At 36.7% G+C, this 23,474-nt stretch overlaps 1 protein-coding gene across 7 annotated transcripts in view; it reads left to right on the forward strand.

The window, feature by feature from the left end:
- The window catches only part of acss3 (acyl-CoA synthetase short chain family member 3), a 162,349-nt gene that overhangs the window by 44,969 nt on the left and 93,906 nt on the right, over positions 1-23,474 (forward strand). The window contains exons 2-4 of one of the 7 annotated variants that reach the window (XM_048157054.1): positions 19,797-19,898; positions 20,043-20,143; positions 20,339-20,416. The exons of 4 other annotated variants lie outside the window; for them this stretch is intronic. In XM_048157054.1, the coding sequence (XP_048013011.1) occupies positions 20,379-20,416 (38 nt within the window). In that variant the 5' untranslated portion in view covers positions 19,797-19,898; positions 20,043-20,143; positions 20,339-20,378. Of the gene's footprint in view, positions 1-19,796; positions 19,899-20,000; positions 20,157-20,338; positions 20,417-23,474 lie in introns of those variants that run through there. 2 more of the 7 variants (XM_048157055.1, XM_048157050.1) reach the window with 2 other exon arrangements.

The raw sequence follows: 23,474 nt of genomic DNA on the forward strand, positions 1-23,474 counted from the left end.
ATGGGTATATTTGTAGCAACAGCCAAAATGATTAAGTAAAGATCATGTTCCATGAAGATATTTTGTAAATTTCCTACCGTAAATATAGTTCAGATATATTTACATATCACTTGAGACTTACTGATATAAAAATTATAATTAAACTTTATTTGGAGTACTACTTGTGCACAATGCACTTTTCTTAATATTAAGCCTAAAATGTGTTTTAATGTCAATATTGATAAGGATTGTATGAACTTTAAATAATATTAGTCTTTGTGTACCTAAAGTAAACTTACAATAGTTCCATTTTAGCACTATCAGAAATACTCAGAAATACTCTCAGCACTACCTCCACACAATTAAAGTGCATTAACGGTGCCCAAGAATGCTTTTTCACAAGATGTAATATAAGTCTAAGGTGTCCCCTGAATGTGTCTGTGAAGTTTCAGCTCAAAATACCCCATAGATTTTTTTAAATTAATATTTTGGGGCATCATTAACTATGCACTGATTTTTTTCAGCGCGCCGCCCCTTTAAATTGCGTGCTCCCTGCCACACAAGCTCTCGATTATATTACAGCACATTTACAAAGTTCACACAGCTAATATAACCCTCAAATGGATCTTTACAAGATGTTCGTCATGCATGCTTCGAATTATGTGAGTAAAGTATTTATTTTGATGTTTATATTTGATTCTGAATGAGTTTGAGGCTGTGCTTCGTGGCTAACAGCTAATGCTACACTGTTGGAGAGATTTATAAAGAATGAAGTTGTGTTTATGAATTATACAGACTGCAAGTGTTTAAAAATGAAAATAGCGACGGCTCTTGTCTCCGTGAATTCAGTAAGAAACGATGGTAACTTTAACCTCATTTAACAGTACATTAGCAAAATGCTAACGAAACATTTACATAGACCATTTACAAATATCACTAAAAATATCACGCTATCATGGATCATGTCAGTTATTATCGCTCCATCTGCCATTTTCGCTATTGTTCTTGCTTGCTTACCTAGTCTGATGATTCAGCTCTACACAGATCCAGATACTGGCTGCCCTTGTCTAATGCCTTTCATAATGTTGGGAACATGGGCTGGCATATGCAAATATTGGGGCGTACACCCCGACTGTTACGTAACAGTCGGTGTTATGTTGAGATCCGCGTGTTTTCCGGAAGTATTCTAAACAAAGGAGATTTACATAAGAAAGAGAAAGCAATGGAGTTTGAAACTCAATGTATGTCTTTTCCATGTACTGAACTCTTGTTATTCAACTATGCCAATGTAAATTCAAATTTTGAATCTAGGGCACCTTTAAGTACAAAATTAGTTGTTCCAATTTAGCAGACTTTGAGTATACCAATTTAGTATACCAAAAGTACAAATGCAGGGTATTTTTATTAAATACATAAATATGTAAATGTAATTGTAGTATACTTAGCATGAAATAAATGTATTTCAAATACATTTTAGTATATTTATTTTTCACTATAGTGATATCAACTGTTTTCAACACTGATAATTGTAAGAAATAATCCTACTTGAGCACCTAATCATTATATTACATTGATTTGATCATGTGACACTGAAGAGTAACAGACTAATGATAATATTTCACAATATTACATTTGTTTAACAGTTTTTTTTGTATCTTCCAAAGCCCAAAATCTTGAGCGGTAATATAGGAGCATTTTCACCTTTTATTGGGATAGTATAGGGTAGAAGAGACAGGATATGACAAAGGAGAAGAGCAGAAGATGGGACTGGAAAAAGACCTGGAGTTGGGAATCATCACAGTTCACCTGTAACCATTTTCAGAGTGCTGCCTATAACCACTTTAAAATGGTCACAGATTCGCAGCACATTTCCCACTGGGTGCAGGTTTCACTCACCAGAGAATGGATCAATTCTGTGCTATTCAGTGGCTCACACCCACCATTTCAGTTTGGAACTGCACTGTCTAGTGATTTCTATTGTTAGTAGTGCTTATTTGTCACAATTTTGAAGTCCTCGCTTCCTTCCTTTCACTTCATCTCCCTCACCATGTTCATCTTTAGTCCATACACGTTTGCATTATCGATGCTATCTTAGAAGACTGCTTAATAACGCATGACTTTTGTAAGAGACTCCCTGTCGGGAGTGTGCCTAAGAGGCCGCTCTATAGGTTTTGGGACAAAGCCATAGGCTCAATGGTACACTTCATAATATTGACTATGTAATTAGAGCGTATGCTCAGAATATGTCCATGTTACTACAATTTACTGCCTTACTGCAGATCTGATGTTCAAAATACCAACAAAGGCTCACTGGAAACATATTTATACATACATTTCACTGCAGTTTCCAGCTTAAAATGAACATTAGAGGCAGTATAATGCCAACCACTTTTATTCCTTTTAACACAAATTATGATTTCAGGGGCAGATTATAGATTAATAAAAGCTTAAAAAAACATTTTACCATAGTACATGATTTGTAAACTAATACATTTGTACATTTGCACCAAGTTATGGCTTTTCTGATGTAGTAAACTTGCTCGGCAGCTCACCTGGTACAACACTGCATATTGCGGAGCTCCTGGGTACGAATACCGTAAAACACAAGTCACAGTTAAAGAGCTCAAAGACTCGTAGACGCAAGCTAACTTGGCGTGGTTTTCAGCAAATGCATTTTTACCTCACATAACACTTTTGGTTAGGTTTACGGTAGGGTTCAATGTAGGTACTATGTTATTTTAAAATGCATAAACCTCACCAGACATTACATGCTTTTAGCCCCACTCACTGGACATTTCATTCTGTTTTTCCAACAACAGAGTGCATGACATCAGATTAGTGAAGGTGACCTTTGCAGTAATGTCCTGTGGCAGCTTTCTCAAATCCACATATGTACAGCAGCTTCACAGCGTGTGACAACCGTTTCTTCATTAATCCTGTGCTGAAGCTCTGTCATTACTGGCGGATTTCTGCAGAGAGGAAGGTCTGGAGTCGCGTATGGGGTAATGAGCCATCTTGAACATACTGCTGTCCTTTCAGCCAGCACAGGAAACTGTGCGAACACTCCTTTTCACATTTATGTCTCATTACCGGGAGGTCAGAGAATGACCATGGATGATATTCTGTTCTTTCTCACTTCCGTTCTCTCTTTATGACTCATACTTCTCTGGTGTGTCTTGATTCAGATGTTTCTTTCTCTGTTCCTGGTCTCTCACGCTCATTAACAGTTATCTTAGAAAGTTACTGTATTTAGGCTGCTTTTAAGCTGCTTTAAAGATAAACTTTTAGATGTCACAAATGTGTTTTGCCGTACACATTGCCTAAGACCGTCCTTCCTATTTATAATGAGCAGAGCATAGTCATCTTACCATGGGTGTCATTTTGTATTATGTTTGGGGGGGATAGGGTATAGATGGGGAGACTTTGCTCATAAATATAAATTAGGTTATGGACAAACAATTTGAAGTTTCAATAAATATATATGTATTGATCTAGAAATCAGGTCTATAGGGGAGCATTTGCTAATTTAAGTCAAAACTGATATATTTGCATTAATGATTACAATCATTTAAAGGGTTAGTTCACCCAAAAAAAGAAATTTCTGTCATTAATTACTCACCCTCATGTCATTCCAAACCTGTAAGACCTTGGTTCATCTTCAGAACACAAATTAAGGTATTTTTGATAAAATCTGAGAGCTTTCAGACTTCCCGAAACACAGCAATGTCATAACCAATTTCAAGGCCCAGAAAGGTAGTAAAGACATCGCTAAAATAGTCCATGTGACTACAGTGGCTCAACCTTCATGTTATGAAGCAACAAGAATACTTTTTGTGCGCTAAAACAAAACAAAAATAAAACCTTTATTAATAATAATCTGGCATTCTGACTTAGAACCTGGAAGCGTTGCACTGTTTACAACGTGAACAGCATAGGAGACTGACAGAGAAGAGAAGAAATTGTTGAATAAAGTCGTTATTTTTGTTTTGTTTTTGCACACAAAAAGTATTCTTGTCACGTCATAACATTAAGGTTGAACCACTGTAGTCACATGGACTATTTTAACGATGCCTTTACCTTTTCTGGGCCTTGAAATTGGTTATGATGTTGTCGTCTATAGGGAGGTCAGAAAGCAATAATATCTTAATTTGTGTTCCGAAGATGAACGAAGGTCTTACGGGTTTGGAACGACATAAGGGTGAGTAATTAATGACAGAAATGTGTGTGTGTGTGTGTGTGTGTGTAAGCAATAAGGTACTGTATGAGAGGCTGTGCTGTATCGTGAATAGGTCATGGCTGAAGGCCGTTGTTAGGCACGACGTGAAGCGTGACTTATTCACGATACAGCACTAGCCTCGAGTACCTTATTGCTTTTATAAAATGGTTACCACAAAATCCAAATATTAAAGCCAAAAATATGTATCAGTGCAACTTTCATGAAGTAAACTTTCACTAAAAGCCTTCCTTCCGCCGGAAAAAATAGTCCCTGACCGTGAACAGCAACAGAAGTTACATTATTACGCCATTAGATGGCGGCAAAGACTGTCTTTATGAGTGAGTCAGTCAGTAGCGAAGACTTTTGCATTGAAAAGACTGAATTGTTGTGAACACGGAACAAGATGCAACTGACAAATGCTTTGACTAGCGCTGTCAGTCATGGGAAAAACAACTTAACTGTTAAAAGGACAAGATAGTACATCGGACATTTAAACAGTTTTTTTTTATTATGAACATAGGACCGACCTGAAGGAAAATGCTAAATCTGAATGTAGGTAATAAACTCACTCACTCAATCTCTTTTTCACTATACTCTTCTAGTTCTACATAATACAGTAAGCTTCAATGAACAATATCAACTGTGAACAAACAGTTCTGGAAATAATCCTGAGTGGTTGCTAAGGGTGTTGTGTAGTGATACTTAGAACTGTTGGGTGAAACGGTCATAGTCCTGTTTTATTGTGAATACAACACAGCTTGACCAATCAGAATCAAGGACAGGAACTATATATATATATATATAGTATATATATATATGCAGTGTTTTTTACAGTCTGTTCACTGTAACATGCTTTTCATAACCAGGTAGTATCTCTGGATATTCTTCAGCTGAATTGCATTTGTACCTTGTATTTCAATGGGGGCCATTCATGCTGTCCAATTCAAATTCATACTTGGGAATTGATAGGACAGATGATGAATACATGGATCAGCAGGTGACTCAAGAATAGCACTTGGGTCTGGCAGTAATGTTTTCGCTTTGAATACGAGGGGTTTGGGGTTCCAGATTGTAGATGTACATCAGTGAATATTTATCAATATTTGTTTGGGAACATATTTGTTTACATATTGTTTAGTGATTTCAACGGAATGAATAGAGAGTTGTGGAAAAGTGATAAATTTGAGCATGTCTAAGAACTGTATGTGGGAGAGAATTTGTCACTGTCGCTTTGTGCAGCTGACAACTGTAAAAATCTCTCATTATAACACAGAAACTAAATGAATATGCTCAACAATTGGTGATGCTCTCTCTGTAAAATGTATTAGATACATCCCTGCCATTAGTAGGGATTTCAGAAAGTGATTGGGACACAATCTGCTTTGGCAGAAGGTAATAGGTACAGAACCCATCATATTTGATGCCAATGTATCTTACAATTGCATATTTGAGACTTGCTTAGAAATATTAACCTACTTTATATCATTAGCTCTGTAAATCTCAAAAAGGGTAGGAGAGTGGCCCCCGCTTTTTTTAGCCAATCGGAAACCACTGCCTTTTACAGGTATTGGTTTGCTGGGACGATGGGGTGTGTGGTTGAAGGGACTGGAATATCTAATTGTAGTGGAAGTTAGCAAAACGGCTGAAATCACTTACAGCACCTTTAACTATATTGAGCTGAAACTCTATAACCTCAGGGAAAGAAATGATGTCTAATGCCTTAATATTAACTGTCTGAAGATCAATCACCATAATGTCATTCAGTGGGCAAAGTTATTTATAAAAAAAATAAATGGACTGATTAATGCATTTGTGGAGATTGGTAATGACTATATCTTCGAGGGAATACGAAATAACATCTCGAAGATAAATTCATCCATTAACAAAGTTATAAAATGAAAAAAAAAAAAAGCCTCTAAAAGCATTTCAAGCTCCTGCATCATGCGCAGCTATTACAGATAGGATTAATTCTCCGTGGCGCCTCGGGTTTTCTTCCGGCTTTCAGTGAACAGCCAACCTGGGCTTGGTTTATTAGTACAAGTCTCATCACAGTAAAGTCTTTTCACACATCTGAGTGACACATGTCATCATTTAGCAGAAAAAGGGGAACATCGTAGCACGCATTGTTACGCCAAGAGCTAAATCCATCAGATTCAGATTTGCATGGTGGCAGCTCAAGGCCCTGTGTGGATCTAGCCTGGGATTTACGTCACGTCTACTAGCGCAGGCTTACAAACAGGACATTTAAAGGGCTTGCTGGTGTACACACTCCAGGTTTGTGATTGGTACATTAAACTACATTACTATGGAGACCAGTAAGTGCAGCGGAGGGGGCTGCAAATGCGTTGGCAATGGAGTGGAAGAGTACACTATTATGTATCTGTTCTCGTAATGTGTGGTCTTCCAACAAGAAATAAGCCAGAGTGATTGCGTAATTTTTGCACCTTTAAATGTAAAACCCACATGGGCTTGCCTGCCCACACGGATCTGTGAGTAAGCATGGGGGGCAAAGATAGCACAGAGATAGAGAGTATTCAGCCTTTCAGCGTACCGAACTACAGTACGTCTGTTTGACTCGACTTTCCATTCAAACCACTGTAGCCTTCAGCATTGCTGCTAATGGAGCAGGGGCCACCATGATCCTATTTTAAACCACCGCTTAGACCAACCATAGTATTTAGATCATGTACTGAAGACAAACTCTCCTCTACAGTGCGTGCAATATTATTAGGCAAGTTGATTTTCTGATCATATTTTTTTCCTAGGGACATTTTACCAATTCCAAACCACAGTAATCTTAATAACTACTATTCATTTTGTATTTAATCATTTATAAGTGATATATAATTGTTCATGAAGGCTGGAAATGAAAAACACCTTATATTCAGGTGTGCAAAATTATTAGGTATGTTTTCTTTTACAGATAAAATCTCATTGGGTTAGCAGGGTCAGACAAAAACAGGTGAAAAAGAAAAGACACGTTAACTACAGAAGAATTAAGTGTGAAACCATCAGGAACTCTTTAGTCTCCAGCGCCACCACTTTCCAGAACTGCAACCTACCTGGAGTCTCCAGAAGTGCAAGGTGTCAGGATCTCAGAGCCTTAGGTTAGGTAACGAATCCTAAAAAATGACCCTCACTTAATAAGAAGCACAAGCTGAAGTGTTGATGTAAGTGAAGCTCATCTGGCAGTAAGTTTTTGGGAGTTCATTCATCTTTGCAAATGGACTTCAGGGTAGGAGATGGACTAAAAATGAACTGCCAGATTCTGATGATTGAACAGTGGTACAAGAGGATGTGGTGCTGGTCCTTCAAGAGTCACTTTCAATCTCTCTGTCTATAAAGCCTATAAAAATCAGTCTTTGTGTATTACAACACTACAGCTTGTGATTCTTATTAAGTGCGGGTCATTTTTCAGTCTGAGTCATTTTTCAGTCATTTTTCACTTTTCAGTCTGAGTTAAATGTTTTTTTTTTTTTTTTTGGCATGTTTTGCTTGTAAAAGAAAACCTGCCTAATAATTCTGCACACCTGAATATATTTCCAGCCTCCATGAACAATTATATATCACTTATAAATGATTAAATACAAAATTAATTAAGATTAAGATTAATCTGGTTTTGGAATGTCTACAGGCTTCAGCCCTTAAAGAGAATTAATAATGTGAAAAGTTTTGAGAGGGACTATTAACATATTTATGCATTTTTCACAGCAGTTATGCTTAGAATCTCTGTACCAATGAACTATGGTATAGGGGAGAGTGGGGTGATTTGTGCCAGGGGGGAAGTAGTTCTACCCATTGTTTCTGGAAAACCATAGAATAAATTGGTCATGTGACCACATCATTTTGAAAAGCCATCCATTATACTCATCCTCGAAAGAAGAGAGACACATGGCATGAGAGGAAAGCACATTTTAGCTCAAAAAACTGTTTAGTTCCCTTCAAAGTAAAATTTCTATGATCAAGGTTTATTGATTGTAGTGTCTGAATAATTATAGACAAGTTTGAAAACATTTCATACATGTTTTCGTGCTTTAGCAGGCTACACAATGAGTCTATACAGTTAGCATGATGTTAGCTCTTAACTGCTGGATCATGCTAGCTTTTCAAACTTGTGGGTCTGGGGTGATTTGTGCCAAAGGGCCTGGGTTAAGTTGTGCCAGTGACCCCCACTTATGATTATTTTCAACATATTATTAACTTTAATTGTACATTGTACTCTTACATTTTAGCAGTTAAACTATGTGACATTCTTGATTTTAGACCAAAGCCCATCATGCCACGCACTTATAAAACACTTTCTAAAGATCAAAAGCATGAAATGGTGCAATGTTGTGCAAAAGGCATGAAAACAACTTATATTGTGTGAAACTGAATGGAGATTATCAAATTATCATAAGATTTGTGAGTGATTTAGAGCACAGCAGAACTCAGATAAAGGCTTATTAATGAAAGTTCCTGTCAAAAAAATTAATTGCATTAAAAGGGCAGCTATAAAAAAAGCCAGTGTTGAGCTGAAAACAGGTATTTTCATCTTCAGAAAGATCTTCTTCCTCCCCATAACTGTGACTTGCTTAATAATGTGGAACAACATCTTTAAGTAGGGTTTCCATAAACGTGGCAAATTATTTTGTCTGAGATTGATACCAGTTATCTAAAAAGACATGGATAAACAAACAAACATTTTCTTAGAAAAACTAAAATCTGAATGTTTATTGTACTGAAATCTTACTGATATGTCACTTGCATAATAATTTGGAACATGGTGTATACTTATATCTATCTATTGCATCTATTGCCAAGGCCTTTTTGCCTGAAATGATTCACAGATATCATATATTGTGTATTTAAGTTTTTTGTGTTTTCCCAAAAACCACAAAATATGACTTATTCCAACAGTTTAATAGGGTGACAATATCTAAATAAACCTTAAATGAGTAATTTTGTATTGAATTTGTCTTGCTTTCATATAGCATTACAGTTCAAAACATTAAAATGTTCTGTTTTTACTTCAGAAATAACTGGCACAATTTACCCCAACGTATTCTCCCCAAAGGCACAACTTACCCCGCACCAGGGGTAGTTGTGCCACAAGACCACTTTTTTCCCAAAAGCTATATTTCTGAAACAATTTATTTCAGATCAAAAGTTATTGTTCTCAGGCATGCACCACATCCTGAAATATATGTACATTCTTAAGTTGAAGGCATTACTGCCATGGCCTCACTTTAAAGTCACTTTGAGTAAAAACTGGCACAACTCACCCCACTTTCCCCTACTATCATGACAAGTCAGAGGTTTTAAGAACATAATTTGACATTTTGTTGAGCTTACCTTACACAAAATACAAACTCAGCAACAGTGTCAACTAAGTATTACATAATTTATGAGAGATCTTGAACTTCTCAAGAAGATGCTGTTTGCTGCAAACAGGTTTTTTTTCTGTTTTATTGTTTACTAATTTACAGTATGTTCAATTTGTAGAGTCACAAACTTCACTTGTTTCTCCTAGACAGCTATGAGATGGACAACAAATGGAGACTTTTTCAGATTATGATGTGTGAATAACACATCTGCAAAGTTAGATACCAAAGTATGCAATCAAAAGTCAGAGATTTCATCATTTTTCCTACAAATTAAATATACTCTTACCCCTGCTGGGGAAAAAAACAAAACAAAAAAACAGCCTAAACTGGTTTGCTGGTTTACTTGATCTCCCAACCAGGTAAAGCTGGTCTGAACCCAGCTAAACTAGTCACACACCAGCCTTAACTGGGTTGTGAGACTTTTTTAAAACTAGTTAAACCAGCTAAAACCAGAAAACTTCTTAGATTGGTTTAAGCTGGAGCCCTTTCAGTTGGACTGTATGTCAGCAATCATTTGTTTATTGCTTTTTAAAATATTCTTAGCAATTTTAGAAGAAACATTTTAGACAAAGTTGATACTTAAATGAAATTCAACTGACAACTCTATTAAGTCTCATAAGTTTTGAAATTTTCCTTTGGGGACCTTCTTACACTTACCACTATTCAAACATAGTTACACATTCATTATGAGGATTTGAATTTCAATGATGCTGAGTGTAGATCAGGTTTTGCATTGGAATTTATATTCAGTATTCACAGTGCAGTCTTCTAAAATTCATTTGCATGATTATTAATTACTTTATAGCTAGATGAACCCATTAGCTTAAGAGGAACAAGTGAATATAAATTAAGCTTGGTATATGCATATAGCAAAAATCAGACAAAAACATGCAGAGTAAAAGATAGAGAGTTGTTTTTAACCAAAAATCAACCTTTTTAACAGAGACTGGTGTTATAGTCATTTCAAAGGTAGAAGGAACTTTTTGTAAAAGTAAAAAATATACTATAAAACACAGTCAAATACCTGCAGTGGACAAAGAAACCTCAACACTATCAAGTGTGGTGGGACGCTGTTGTGACCAGATCTCTACAGAGACACAGTGCTGTCTTTCAAGTGAGAGTAAAACTCATATCTCTCAGCACTGTGAAGGTTTCCTTTTGTAGACAGGATTTAATAACAAAGACATCAATCTCTGTGGCAAAGATTGTGGCAAGCGTGCACATTGCAAGCCCACAATTCAATATCGAGGACCAAGTCTGTAGCAAATGATTTTTCTGTTGAAGACACTGTTGAAGGTGTGACTGGGCGTTGTGTGTACTGTATTTGAATGACAATTTCCCTGCTGACATGTAATCTGCTCTGTCTATATAGTGTGCAATATAATTTGCATATACAACCTAACTGCAAAGAGTTGAGGGTCTGTTGTTCCATTCAACTTGAAGAGTTGGAAATTCTCTAATGGTGCCTTCCATTTGTTCTTGGAAGTGGAAAAGTCCTAGTCCCAACTCTCCAGTAGGAACTTTTAAATGGAATGCCCCTCAAGTCGGAGTTGCGACAATATGGCTGCTCAGCACATCAACGGTATTGAAACAGTAATATATTAGTTGTGTCCCAAATGACGCATTATACACTATGCACTTATGCACTATGTATTCATCCATGTAGTGTGTGAATTTTATACGGATATTTTGTCATTCAACATTGGAGTCTGATCCCCCTCTTCCCCTTGCGCAACGTAATAAAAGCTGTGACGGTTGAGTGCATGAAGTGTCCAACAGTCCACACTTTGTTTTTACTGTTAATTTAGTGCATCATCCAGGTATATATTTAAAGTGCACTTTTTCTTTTTGGAATTTTCAGTGTGAACTCACTAATCAGACTATATTTATACCAAAGACTACAGAATAACACAAGACGCGTCACACGTATTGTTTTGAATGGGAAAAAAGTGCAACACACAATATGGCAGAATAAGTCCCACCTTCTAAATAAGAGCCAATCGGCAATTGGTAAAGTCATCGTGTCACTGCAGCTGGCGTTAGAAGCTCCGGTTCCTATAGAAACAGTCAGACGCGCGCCTCCGAAATGAGACACAAGAGACGTGCATTTAGGGTTGCGCATGCAAAATATAGTTTTTTGTCATGATTTGAGCATTTAGAAAGAATTTTTTTGAGACAGTTGTTAGATTTCATTGGTGAAATCGAAAGCTTGGCAAACAGCTTTGGAGAATTTGATGTTTCCCCATTCAAAGAGATAGGAGCTGCACTTGAATGCCCGAGAGGTGTTTCAAAGATGGCCGCCAAGTGAAATGACTTGTCTTAAAGGGACTTTGTTTATACTTAAAAACATCATAGAATAGTGCATAAGTCTGAGAATTGGGATGCACCAATTGTTTATTAGCACTTCTGTTTGTCTATGTCTCAACAAACCCAGTGGTGCACACAGTACTATCCATCCTCTGCATTATCTGTGCAAATTACTGATTATTTATGTGTTTGTATTCCAAAAGATCAAGCACAACAAATGTTTGCCCTCTTAGTTTATCTTAGTTTTCTGGCCCGTTTAATGAAACACAGTCAACTTGGGTGTGTGATGTCATTCCCAGCTACAACATCCCTACTCTGAGGTAAATGAAACCCACCATAACTACAGTTTCCAATCTGATCCACCAAGTTATGGGTGTATGGCATCACAAGAGATTTACACAGTTGCACAGTCAAAGTTCCCACTTTACTGGACATGAATATAAAAACCTGTTTAGCAAATTTTCAGAGGAACATGTGTAAAACATCTCTGTTGATCATCACACCTGCAAATGTTAGCATTGCATAGCATTGTTTATAGGTGCAGTGTGCCAAGAGACATCCTTGTTGACAATTGAACACCTGCAAAGCTAATAGGAGCCATTTTTTCTTCTGTACATGTCATTTTTTGACTTGTACATGGAAGAAAAGTTTGGAATAACACAAGTTAACTTAGGATTATGTAATAAAAGGATATTGTTTTTGTTTAAGGTCAATATAAAATGCCATTTGTTACCCATTTTACTTCTGTAATGTGGTACATTTCATAGTGAATCAGGATATTCAAAAAAATAACTTGGGACCAGAATTGATTTTAAACATAAGAAATGGATTGGAACATCCGCACCATGTTCCAATGTGGTCTTATAGGTATACTTCACTCAAAAGTGAACATTTTCTCATCATTTACTCACCATCCTGTGTCCCAGATGTATATGAAATTTTCTTCAGATGAACACAAACAGAGATTTTTAGAAGAATAATCCATCTCTGAGTCTACATAATTCAAGTGGATTGTATCCCAAAACTTGACGCTTTAACCAACACACAAAGTAATCATGGCGGTAATCCATATGATCCAAGTTGATGAATCAGTGTTTTCTGAAATAAAACCATAGGTGTGTATATAACCTATTAATATTTAAAACTTATTAACTTAAGCCGAGCTCACACCAGAGGAGTTTTTAAATCCTAACTGAATATGAAATCTGGTTGCAGCACACACATAAGGAGAATCTTCACAGATTTTATTCTCACAAATATCAAACCTGCACACACTACAAGATTTGAAATTTGTAGCGCAGCACACACTACAGGATATTATTAAGATTATCATACCCAGAAGAGCACCTCATGTGATTTCATTGGGAAGCGGATGTAAATACACTGCCCTCCAAAAGTTTGGAAACGCCCCTGGCAAAGTGTGGTTTTGGACGATATCAGCATAAATCCTTATAATTTTTTGGTGCAAATACATTACAGTAACTTGACATTATCATTGAAGACCAGCAATAATAATTTTCATTTTGATTACATAATAATGGCAATCAGGGCTTGACATTAACACCCGCCAACCCGCCAAATGCGGGTAGATTTCAGCTGTGGCGGGTAAGACAGCCACTCCCACTAGCCACTTTGGCGGGTTGAATATAATTTCAGCCTACAGCCAAATGAAAGGTAGCCAAGCTCGTCGTATCACAAAATTACAATTCAGTCTCAGTTCTTTATCGTTTAACTTGTGGTTAGTGAAGGCGGGATAGGCGGAATCGCGCTGAATGACACACACAACAGAAGCGCTCGCGTGCGCGCTCAGTTCTCCTTGCGCCTGAATACACGCACACACAGATGTCAAAATGCATCGTGTGGAGTATCTCGCGTAAATACAGTCAGCTATGGCTTAAGTGGACGTAAACAGGTGGGTAAAAACTGGATATGTGTATGACGTCCATGCATTCAGCAGCCCCCAAATAAATAGCTGTATGTCATTAATGTTAATCAAACATCAAAAAATGTTAAATAAATGTATACATGCTAAATAAACATATCTATCTGAAAAAAAGATTATTTTTTTTTAATTAATATTTGTAATTTTGCTTATTTGTTCTTTTTATATAGCCTAACAAAAATAACTGTTCATGCCAGCTGATAAATGCAATGCATGTCAAGCCCTGATGGCAATATAGACATGTCAAAGTCAGACATGCCCCTTTGCCAGCTTAATGGCTTTAACAATTGATTGCCGATTAAATTTAGAATACAATGAACCAATTAGAACCCAGTTTAGGTCAGATTGCTGCTAATGGTGGATATTTTGATGAATCGAAAATTTAAGTTTTTTCTATGTATAAACTGTTATATAATAAAATGTTTTCATAGTTTGTGTTGTCCCTTATCACTGCAAAATTATCACAAATTAAAAAGGATTCATGCCAATATTGTCCAAAACCCCACTTTTCTAGGGCGTTTGCAAACTTTTGGAGGGCAGTGTATATTTTTTCTCCGATTCTCAGGAGGGGAAAATCAGCATAAATCGGCCTAAACCTACTGTAGTGTGAGCCAGGCATTATTAAAACTTAATAAACTTATAAAAACTTAATATAAACCATAGCTTCCAGCCATCGCTTACGTCACACTTCACAACGTACTGACATGCCGCTTCACGATGCTCTCATGAACATGCCTATGACTACAGAGGAGGATTAGGGCCAAGCAATGATAAAAAAATAAAACCATCTCGAGATTAAAGTTGTTAAATTTCAATATGTTGAGAATAAAGTCATTAAATTACGAGAAAAAAGTCATTAGATTATGAGAACAAATTCGTTAAATTATGAGAAAAAAAGTCGTTAAATTTCGAGAAAAAAAGTCGAGATAAAATGTTGAGAATAATGTCATTAAATTACAAGAAAAAAGTCATTAGATTATGAGAACAAATTTGTTAAATTATGAGAAAAAAAGTCGTTGAATTTCGAGAAAAAAAGTCGAAATAAAATGTTGAGAATAAAGTCATTAAATTATGAGAAAAAAGTTGTTCGATTATGAGAACAAATTCGTTAAATTATGAGAAAAAAAGTCGTTAAATTTCAAGAAAAAAAGTCGAGATAAAATGTTGAGAATAAAGTCATTAAATTACGAGAAAAAAAAGTCGTTAGATTATGAGAACAAATTCGTTAAATTATGAGAAAAAAATCGTTAAATTTCGAGAAAAAAAGTCGAGATAAAATGTTGAGAATAAAGTCATTAAATTACAAGAAAAAAGTCGTTAAATTATGAGAACAAATTTGTTAAATTATGAGAAAAAAAGTCGTTACATTTAGAGAAAAAAAATCGAGATAAAATGTTGAGAATAAAGTCATTAAATTACGAGAAAAAAGTCGTTAGATTATGAGAACAAATTCGTTAAATTATGAGAAAAAATCGTTAAATTTCGAGAAAAAAAGTTGAGATAAAATGTTGAGAATAAAGTCATTAAATTACGAGAAAAAAGTTGTTAAATTATGAGAACAAATTTGTTAAATTATGAGAAAAAAAGTCGTTACATTTAGAGAAAAAAAATCGAGATAAAATGTTGAGAATAAAGTCATTAAATTACGAGAAAAAAAGTCGTTAGATTATGAGAACAAATTCGTTAAATTATGAGAAAAAAAGTCGTTAAATTTCGAGAAAAAAAGTCGAAATAAAATGTTGAGAATAAAGTCATTAAATTATGAGAAAAAAGTTGTTCGATTATGAGAACAAATTCGTAATTTAACGAGTTTATTCTCAACATTTTATTTCGAGTTTTTTCTCGAAATTTAACAACTTTAATCTCGAGATGGTTTTATTTTTTTATTATTGCTTGGCCCTAATCCTCTTCTGTATATGACAGTTGGCCAGAAGCGGAAGTTTTAAATATTAATATTTTCTATACACTCCTATAGTTTCATTTCAGAAGACATTGATTCATCAACTGGGGTTGTATAGATTACTGTCATGATCACTTTATGTGGTTTCTCGAGGATCGACTTTTGGGCACCCATTTACTTGCATTATGGACTCACAGAAATTGATTGTTTTTGAGAGATGGTGAATAAATGATAAGATAATTTTCATATTTGGGTGGAGTATACCTTTAAGTCTGTTAACACTAACACAAATGTTCGGCACAAAAATTCGGTGCGATTTTCGCCTGCGATTTGTCTGGAGGGCTGCAGTGCACAACCTTCAGTTTTGTTTGTGTCAATCTGAACACACATTAACAGGTGTTCATTCAAATTAAAAAGTTTATCGCATCAGTTTTCCGCATGGAACATTCATCTTATTGTGAACTGACAACATGGTCAGCCAAGACACTTCTAGGCTGTTTCACACATTACAGAACTATTTTCCTGAGGAGTGCATTGTCTTCATCATTTTATACACCAGAATGAATTTCCTGAGAGAGTGCTTGCCATCTGCCGCTTTCCAGATTCAGACAGCCATCCTTTATGGGTTAGGCAAGTCTGAAGAAAACTCTGGTCTCTGGACAGCAGGCCTGCCAAAACAGCAGGAGTTAGTGCAGACACAAAGCAGTACCCACCTCTGCTGTCCGACTCATATCCCAGGACCTCACTTTATCAAACCCTGTGAATTATCAGTAATTGGCCCAACTGTGACATTCCCGACTGCAAAGGGCACATAAATCACCTCGCAGTATAATAGCTGAGACGGAGAACTATGGAAGTAATGCACAAATGACCTCACAGAGCGTCTGTGCCTGATGTCTGACTGATACTGCTGTCTGTCTTTTGAGACCCTTTCTTTTTCATGCACGCAATTACTGGTGACACAGACGGTCCTGTTCGGATAAAAATAGTCTTGGATATGATCCCTTGATCTCGATCTCAGTCTGGTCTGGGCTTTTATCCTCGAATGGATGGACAAAAGTGGACAGAAAATGTTCAGAAGCAATTTTGCCTAAAGGAAAGATTATATCAGTGCTATTTTATGCCATACAACTCGATGGTACATTGCACAAGTTGTGTAACCATACTATGGTTGGAAATTACATTTAAAGCTTTTGAACTAGTGAATACTTCAATGGCTGTCTTGATATTGTCAATATTCTCTAAAATTCTTCCAAAAGAAATCTGATCAAATTCTAGCATGTCAAAGCGGAACACCTCATGTTTCATTTAGCAAAGTACCTGGAAGAATTTTGTCTTTCTGAATAAAAAAAGAGTACTTCAGACCAAAATCAATATGACAAGATCTTATTGCAAGATCTTAAAAGAAAAAAGAAATCCATCAAGTGTAATGCATTAGTAGAATGAAGCAGGGTGGGAACGTGACTTAAAGACAGCTCGGAACCACTGTTAGCCTAATACTCACTATCACCTGCTGTAGTCTAGTTCAGAAATATTGCTTTTACATTGCAGAGGAAAAGCAATTAAATGGAAGAATAGTTTGAGAGGAATATGTCACGCAATGCTAATTATAGAGAACCATAATTGAATCCCACATAATTAAATTGACATTTTCAATAAACTAAGAACTGGAGGCACATTTGATTGCATTTATATTTGTGATTTTACTGATTTGATTAACTTGACTTGTACTCTACACCAGTATTAGCATAACATGAGGGATTTGTGCAGGAAGTCTCCCTGTGGCTTCTAGCGAATGCAAAGTTTTGAGAGCGACATCTGTATTTAAAGGGTTAGTTCACCCAAAAATGAAAATTCTGTCATTTATTATTCACCCTCGGGTTGTTCCACACCCGTAAGGCATTTGTTCATCTTCAGAACACAAATTAAGATCTTTTTGATGAAGGTTTCTGTCCCTCCATACAGATCCAACGCAATTTCCACTCCAAGGTCTGGAAAGGTAGGAATTACATCATTAAAGTACTCCATGTGACTCCAGTGGCTTAAAGGGATAGTTCACCCAAAAATTTAAATTATCCCATTATTTACTCACCCTCAAGCCATCAGTGGTGTATATGATCTTCTTTCAGACGAACACAATCGGAGATATATTTAAAGGGATTGTTCACCCAAAAATGAAAATTTGATGTTTATCTGCTTACCCCCATGCAGCGCATCCAAGATGTAGGTGACTTTGTTTCTTCAGTAGAACACAAATGATGATTTTTAACTCCAACCGTTGCCGTCTGTCAATGGGAACTTCGTCAAAAAAGCATGAAAAAAACATGCACAGACAAATCCAAATTAAACCCTGCGGCTCGTGACACGAAGACGAAAACGAACGACACGAAACGATCGGTTTGTGCGAGAAACCAAACAGTATTTATATCATTTTTTACCTCTAATACACCACTATATCCAACTGCCCTGCACATCCTGTAAGTGAGGTCAAAAAATGCGTTCTGATGATGGAAGTGATGTCTCGCGCTTTGCTTCAATGAGATCGAGACATCACTTCCCGTTGTCAGAGCGCGTTCAGACCTCACTAACATATGTAGAGGGCAGTTGGATATAGTGGTGTATTAGAGGTAAAAAAATTATATAAATACTGTTCGATTTCTCACACAAACCGATCGTTTCGTGTCTTAGGACATCAATGTGTCGTCACGAGCCACAGGGTTTAATTTGGATTTGTCTGTGCATGTTTTTTTGACTCTTATAGACGAAGTTCCCACTTATTACGCATTATATGACTGACAGACGGCAACGGTTGGAGTTAAAAATCATCATTTGTGTTCTACTGAAGAAACAAAGTCACCTACATCTTGGATGCCCTGGGGGTAAGCAGATAAACATCAAAGTTTCATTTTTGGGTGAACTATCCCTTTAAAAATATCCTTAGTCGTAAGGTTCATAATAAAAGTAATACATACAGCTCCAGTGGGTTGAAAAAGGCCTTTTGCAGCGAAGCGATGCATTTTTGTAAGAAAAATATAAAATAATATAAAATTTTATAAATTCAAATAACATGCTTCCGTCGGATGCATCACTTCACTTCAGAAGGCCTTTATTAACACACTGGAGCCATATGGATTACTTTGATTATGGATGAATGCATTTTTTTGTTCAAAATACGGGCCCCCATTCACCACACCATTATAAACCTAGGAGGACTAAGGATATTTTTTAAAAATATCTCCAATTGTGTTTGTCTGAAAGAAGAAAGTCATATACACCTAGGATGGCTTGAGGGTGAGTAAATCATGGGATAATTTTAATTTTTCCCTTTAAACTCAATTTTATGAAGTAAAAAAAAACATAATTTACCACTTTATTTACAAAATAATATCATCCAAAGCGTGTTCACACAACAATGCAAGCTCTCACGTGAACACAAAACGCATGCGTCGTGACGATCTCATGAACACTCGCGCATGTGCGTTTTTTACGTGTGAATCTGAACACAGCACACATTTGTCGTGAAGCTCTCGTGAACACATGCGCATGTGAGTCTGAACACAATATGCATGCGTCGTGAAGCTCTTGTGTTACAGATCAATATTTTTGTAAGTAAAGTGGTGAACTTTTTTTTTTGCACAAACAAAGCACTTGTGTCACTTTATAAAATTGAGGTTAAACCACTGGAGTCACATGGAGTACTTTAATGATGTCATTCCTACCTTTCTGGACCTTGGAGTGGTAGTTGCGTTGGATCACTATGGAGGGAAAGAAAGCTCTCAGACTTCATCAAAAAGATCTTAATTTGTGTTCCAAAGATGAACGAAGGTCTTACGGGTGTGGAATGACACAAGGGTGAGTAATTAATGACATAATTTTCATTTTTCGGTGAACTAACCCTTTAAAAGCAGGATCGAATCCTTACATTTTCTGGTGTCAGCAGCACCAAGGTCATGGGTTCGATTCCCAGGGAATGCACAAACTGATAACTTGAATGCAATGTTGATCATTTTGGACAAAAGCCTCTGCCAAATGCATACATGTAAAATTGTAACCAAAGCAGTGTTTTGTTTTTGTTTTTTAAACCAGAAACCGGAGATGTAGCATCGCCCAGCACAATTCCAACGGACCGTAATGTATGTATTTCCACAGGGTTGAAGGGCTGGTTGAAAAAAACTAGAGAAGAAAGAGGTAAACTGCATAAAATGGCTAAGTAACTTACTTTGCGACCATTAAAAAAATACATTTTATATAATATGAATGTGTGTATACTAGCATGAATGCAAACCAGACGTACTACATCTGCCAATGTTGGCCTTGTCATGTGACCTACAGCATCAGTTGCATTGCTTCACTGCCATTCGCAACTCCTCTCCACTGGCTTTGGTAAAAGAGATTGGTAAAGTGTTCATCGATTGCACACTCCAGTGGAAATAGTAAGTCATCCAGGTACTTTCGGCCAACTGTTTTCCAAATTTTGACATACTCTTTTGCGCATACTATATAGTAGGGAAGTCAGCATGATCAGATGCAGCAGTAGTTTAAAAATGTGCCAATACGTTTGTCAGAACTTTTTCTCTCTCTTCTAATCTTTTATACAACTTCCTTGTATCTAAATTTGGTTTGAACAGCTGGCCCACTGATCCACCGGGAAAAGTTGCGGAGCTCCTTATGGCCCTTCCATCCCTGGAATTAAGTCAGAGCAGCAGGTCAGTAGTCATTCTCAGGTTTCACTACTCCAAGATCCTGATATTCCCTGATTTAAATCTCTCCTTCTGAATAACTCTAGTACAGTTCTGTTTTCCAAACACAAGCATTCCATCCTTATCTGAGATCTTGGTTAGAGTTTCTTATTGGATTACAAGTCTGTGCTGTACAAATGTTGACTAAGTATTGGTTTTAGTTTGATAGATTCGTTTTTCAATACACACCTTCATATGTCCTGGATTACACAAACACTCACACAGGGAGCTGTTCTTATCTTCGAACATCTGTTATTTAAATACAATTGCAGGAAAGTATAACAACCTTCAGTTAACCGGACACACCCAAAATGAAGGGACATGCAAGGTTATTTTCTCTGTGATCAAATTATAGCTACAATTCACTATCCCTGCATAACCTGAGGCATAGCAGTCTCATTGCAAGAGATGTGAGGCCTGTGGTGTTTTGGAAAGCTGTCTATTTAAATGTGGTATCATTAAGCGTAACTACTTTGGGCTTCTGGCAATGCTCAAAATATGTCACCAAAATAAATCTGATTCCACTTAATTTCAATTGTTTCTGGAGGTTCTGTTTAAATAATATCAATGAATAAGAACTACTGGGCCACCATTTGCAGTTTCTGCTGTACACTTTTTAGAAGTCTAGAATGTAGGTGGTCATTTTTGACAGTCTGCTCCCTGTGCTGTCAGGCAAAATTATAAGGTTAGCTCACCCCCCATAGACCTACAGTAGGTGTGTAAAGATGTGTTTAGTGTCACCATAGACTGTCACCACAGACTGTATGAAATCTACGAAAATAAAAACCCTATTTTAACCCTATATATGATTCTTGACAATAAAAAACACAATGGATTCCTGTTATTTCTAAGTATATGATCTAATAGTTAGACAACATACAGAGCAAACTAATCAAACCAGATAGCGCTCCTATTAGCATTCTGATTGGTTGAATTGGTTGCTGACGACATGATTGCATGCTTAAACAATGTCTTTAATTATAGTCTAGTTTATAGTAATGGGAAGACAGACTCATTTTCATGAACTGGTTCTTTGGAACAGTTCATTTCAAGAATCAGTTTCAGCTAAAAAAAACAAAAAAAACAAAACAATGATCCATAATTCTTTTATGTCCCTGACATTTTCCAGTGTGGTGTATTAGGCTATATGTTGTAAAATGCTTCAATAAAGCTATATTATGTAGGCAGACTTGATTCGGGTCATGGATATGCATATTTTGCATTAACAATAAACAAATTCACAAGTTCCTCTTGGATTAAAAAGCTCATTCAACAACACGTTCGGTACTAAAACTGTCATATAATCAATTCATCAACAGTAGGCTACGTTTTATTTGTTACATTTTGGTTATTACTTAATTTCCGATCTATTAAACATATATTATCGGTTCACGTCGAATGAACTATCATTTCTCGGCTTATTACCATTTCCAAAAGAGTCGGTTCTCGGTTTAACCAGTCAATTGATTCGAGAACCTCTCTGACGATTCGCGGAGGAACCGTTCAGGTTTTGTGAGTCGGTTCTACTGATTCGTTTTAAAGACCTGACTCAAAACAACAATTCGTTCACCAATTGGACATCGCTACTAGTTGCAATACACAGTTTCCACATATCCACAGCGCGTCGCGCGCACATGCCAGAGGTATCTAATTTCTCTATAAATATCTCTATCGCTTTGCTTGAGTGACGCTTGAAATGGGTTGAGTGTCCATAGGCTACTGTTTGACCTACTGTATAATCGTATAGTAAATGAAACGCAATTTATTTATTGGCGATTTAAGCGCACGACGGCCCATATTGTTGCACTCACTGTCTCCTCAGGCTGCTCTGACAGTCCAGATCGTGGACACTGACCGCTGATAATAAATTAAGGTTACTGCCATGATAATATCAAAAAGGCAAGCTTCTGTTCACATGACTTGAGTCACGTTGTGACATATTTCTCTTTTTTTCAGCTGTAATGCAAGCATCGCGCGTACAGTAAATTATTCGAGCGCTTCTTTCTAATCTAGTCCGGGTTTATTTTATTGAAGTATATAACACAGCTCAGCTTCAAATTCAGTTTTGCACACAGAGAAGTTGTAGAATCTTCTGTAAAGTGAAATAAGGACGAAATAAAGAAAATACAGAGCATCAGCAAAGTGCACGCATCAAATTAAGTGCTTTATTAAAAATAAACCGAATACAGATCCCATTATTATAACGCACACTGATGGATCCTGAAGCACAGAGCATGTTCTGTTCATCATCATCATCATCATCATCATACCTAACGGACACAAACCGAACCGAGAAGACAACATCACCAAAACATCACAAGCCCATTGAGGCAAGTCCAATAATGCAAAAATCCGAGAAACGAAAGGCGCGATAGCTTAAAGTTATCTCCAGCAGCAAAGACTGAATGGACGTGGTTTGTCGGTACTCACCTCGCTCCAGGGTGAGCGGTTGGACTGTCACTGTCGCCATGACTGTGCTGTGTTATTATCGCTCAGAGAGAGAGAGAAGAGAGAGAGAGGCTGGAGCTGCGGCATCAGAGCGCGCACTGTAGCGGCAGAGAGAGCGAGTGAGCGCGGATTGGAGCCCGTGCGGATGATGGGAGTGGTTGGGAGGGGAATGGGATTATTTACCAACCGCTTGTGTAGTGGACGATTTTGAATGGGATAAATCAGATGGAGCTGGAGTATCTTTTGATTGTAAATTCCTAAACTTTGTGAACTGGGATAAAAAAGACGTTAAAATCTAAAGATCTAATGGTTGTCCATTATTGTTTAAAATTAAAATTTCCAATGATTGTTGAACAATAAATAACTCGGATGTGTAAAATGTACATTTCTAACGCTCATCGATCATGGAATAAACGTTTACATTCAACACAAATTATCACTATGCACGTGCTTCCGCTTTCCGTATTCTTCAAAAAGCTTGTGCTGTATGTCCTACGCCTTCCCTATTCAACTTACAGAACACCAGTTTCCCTTTTTTTCTGTAAGTAGAATAGGGAAAGCGTAGGACATACTGCGT

The sequence above is a fragment of the Megalobrama amblycephala genome, linkage group LG14 (assembly GCF_018812025.1).
Source record: "Megalobrama amblycephala isolate DHTTF-2021 linkage group LG14, ASM1881202v1, whole genome shotgun sequence".
NCBI classification, from domain to species: domain Eukaryota; kingdom Metazoa; phylum Chordata; class Actinopteri; order Cypriniformes; family Xenocyprididae; genus Megalobrama; species Megalobrama amblycephala.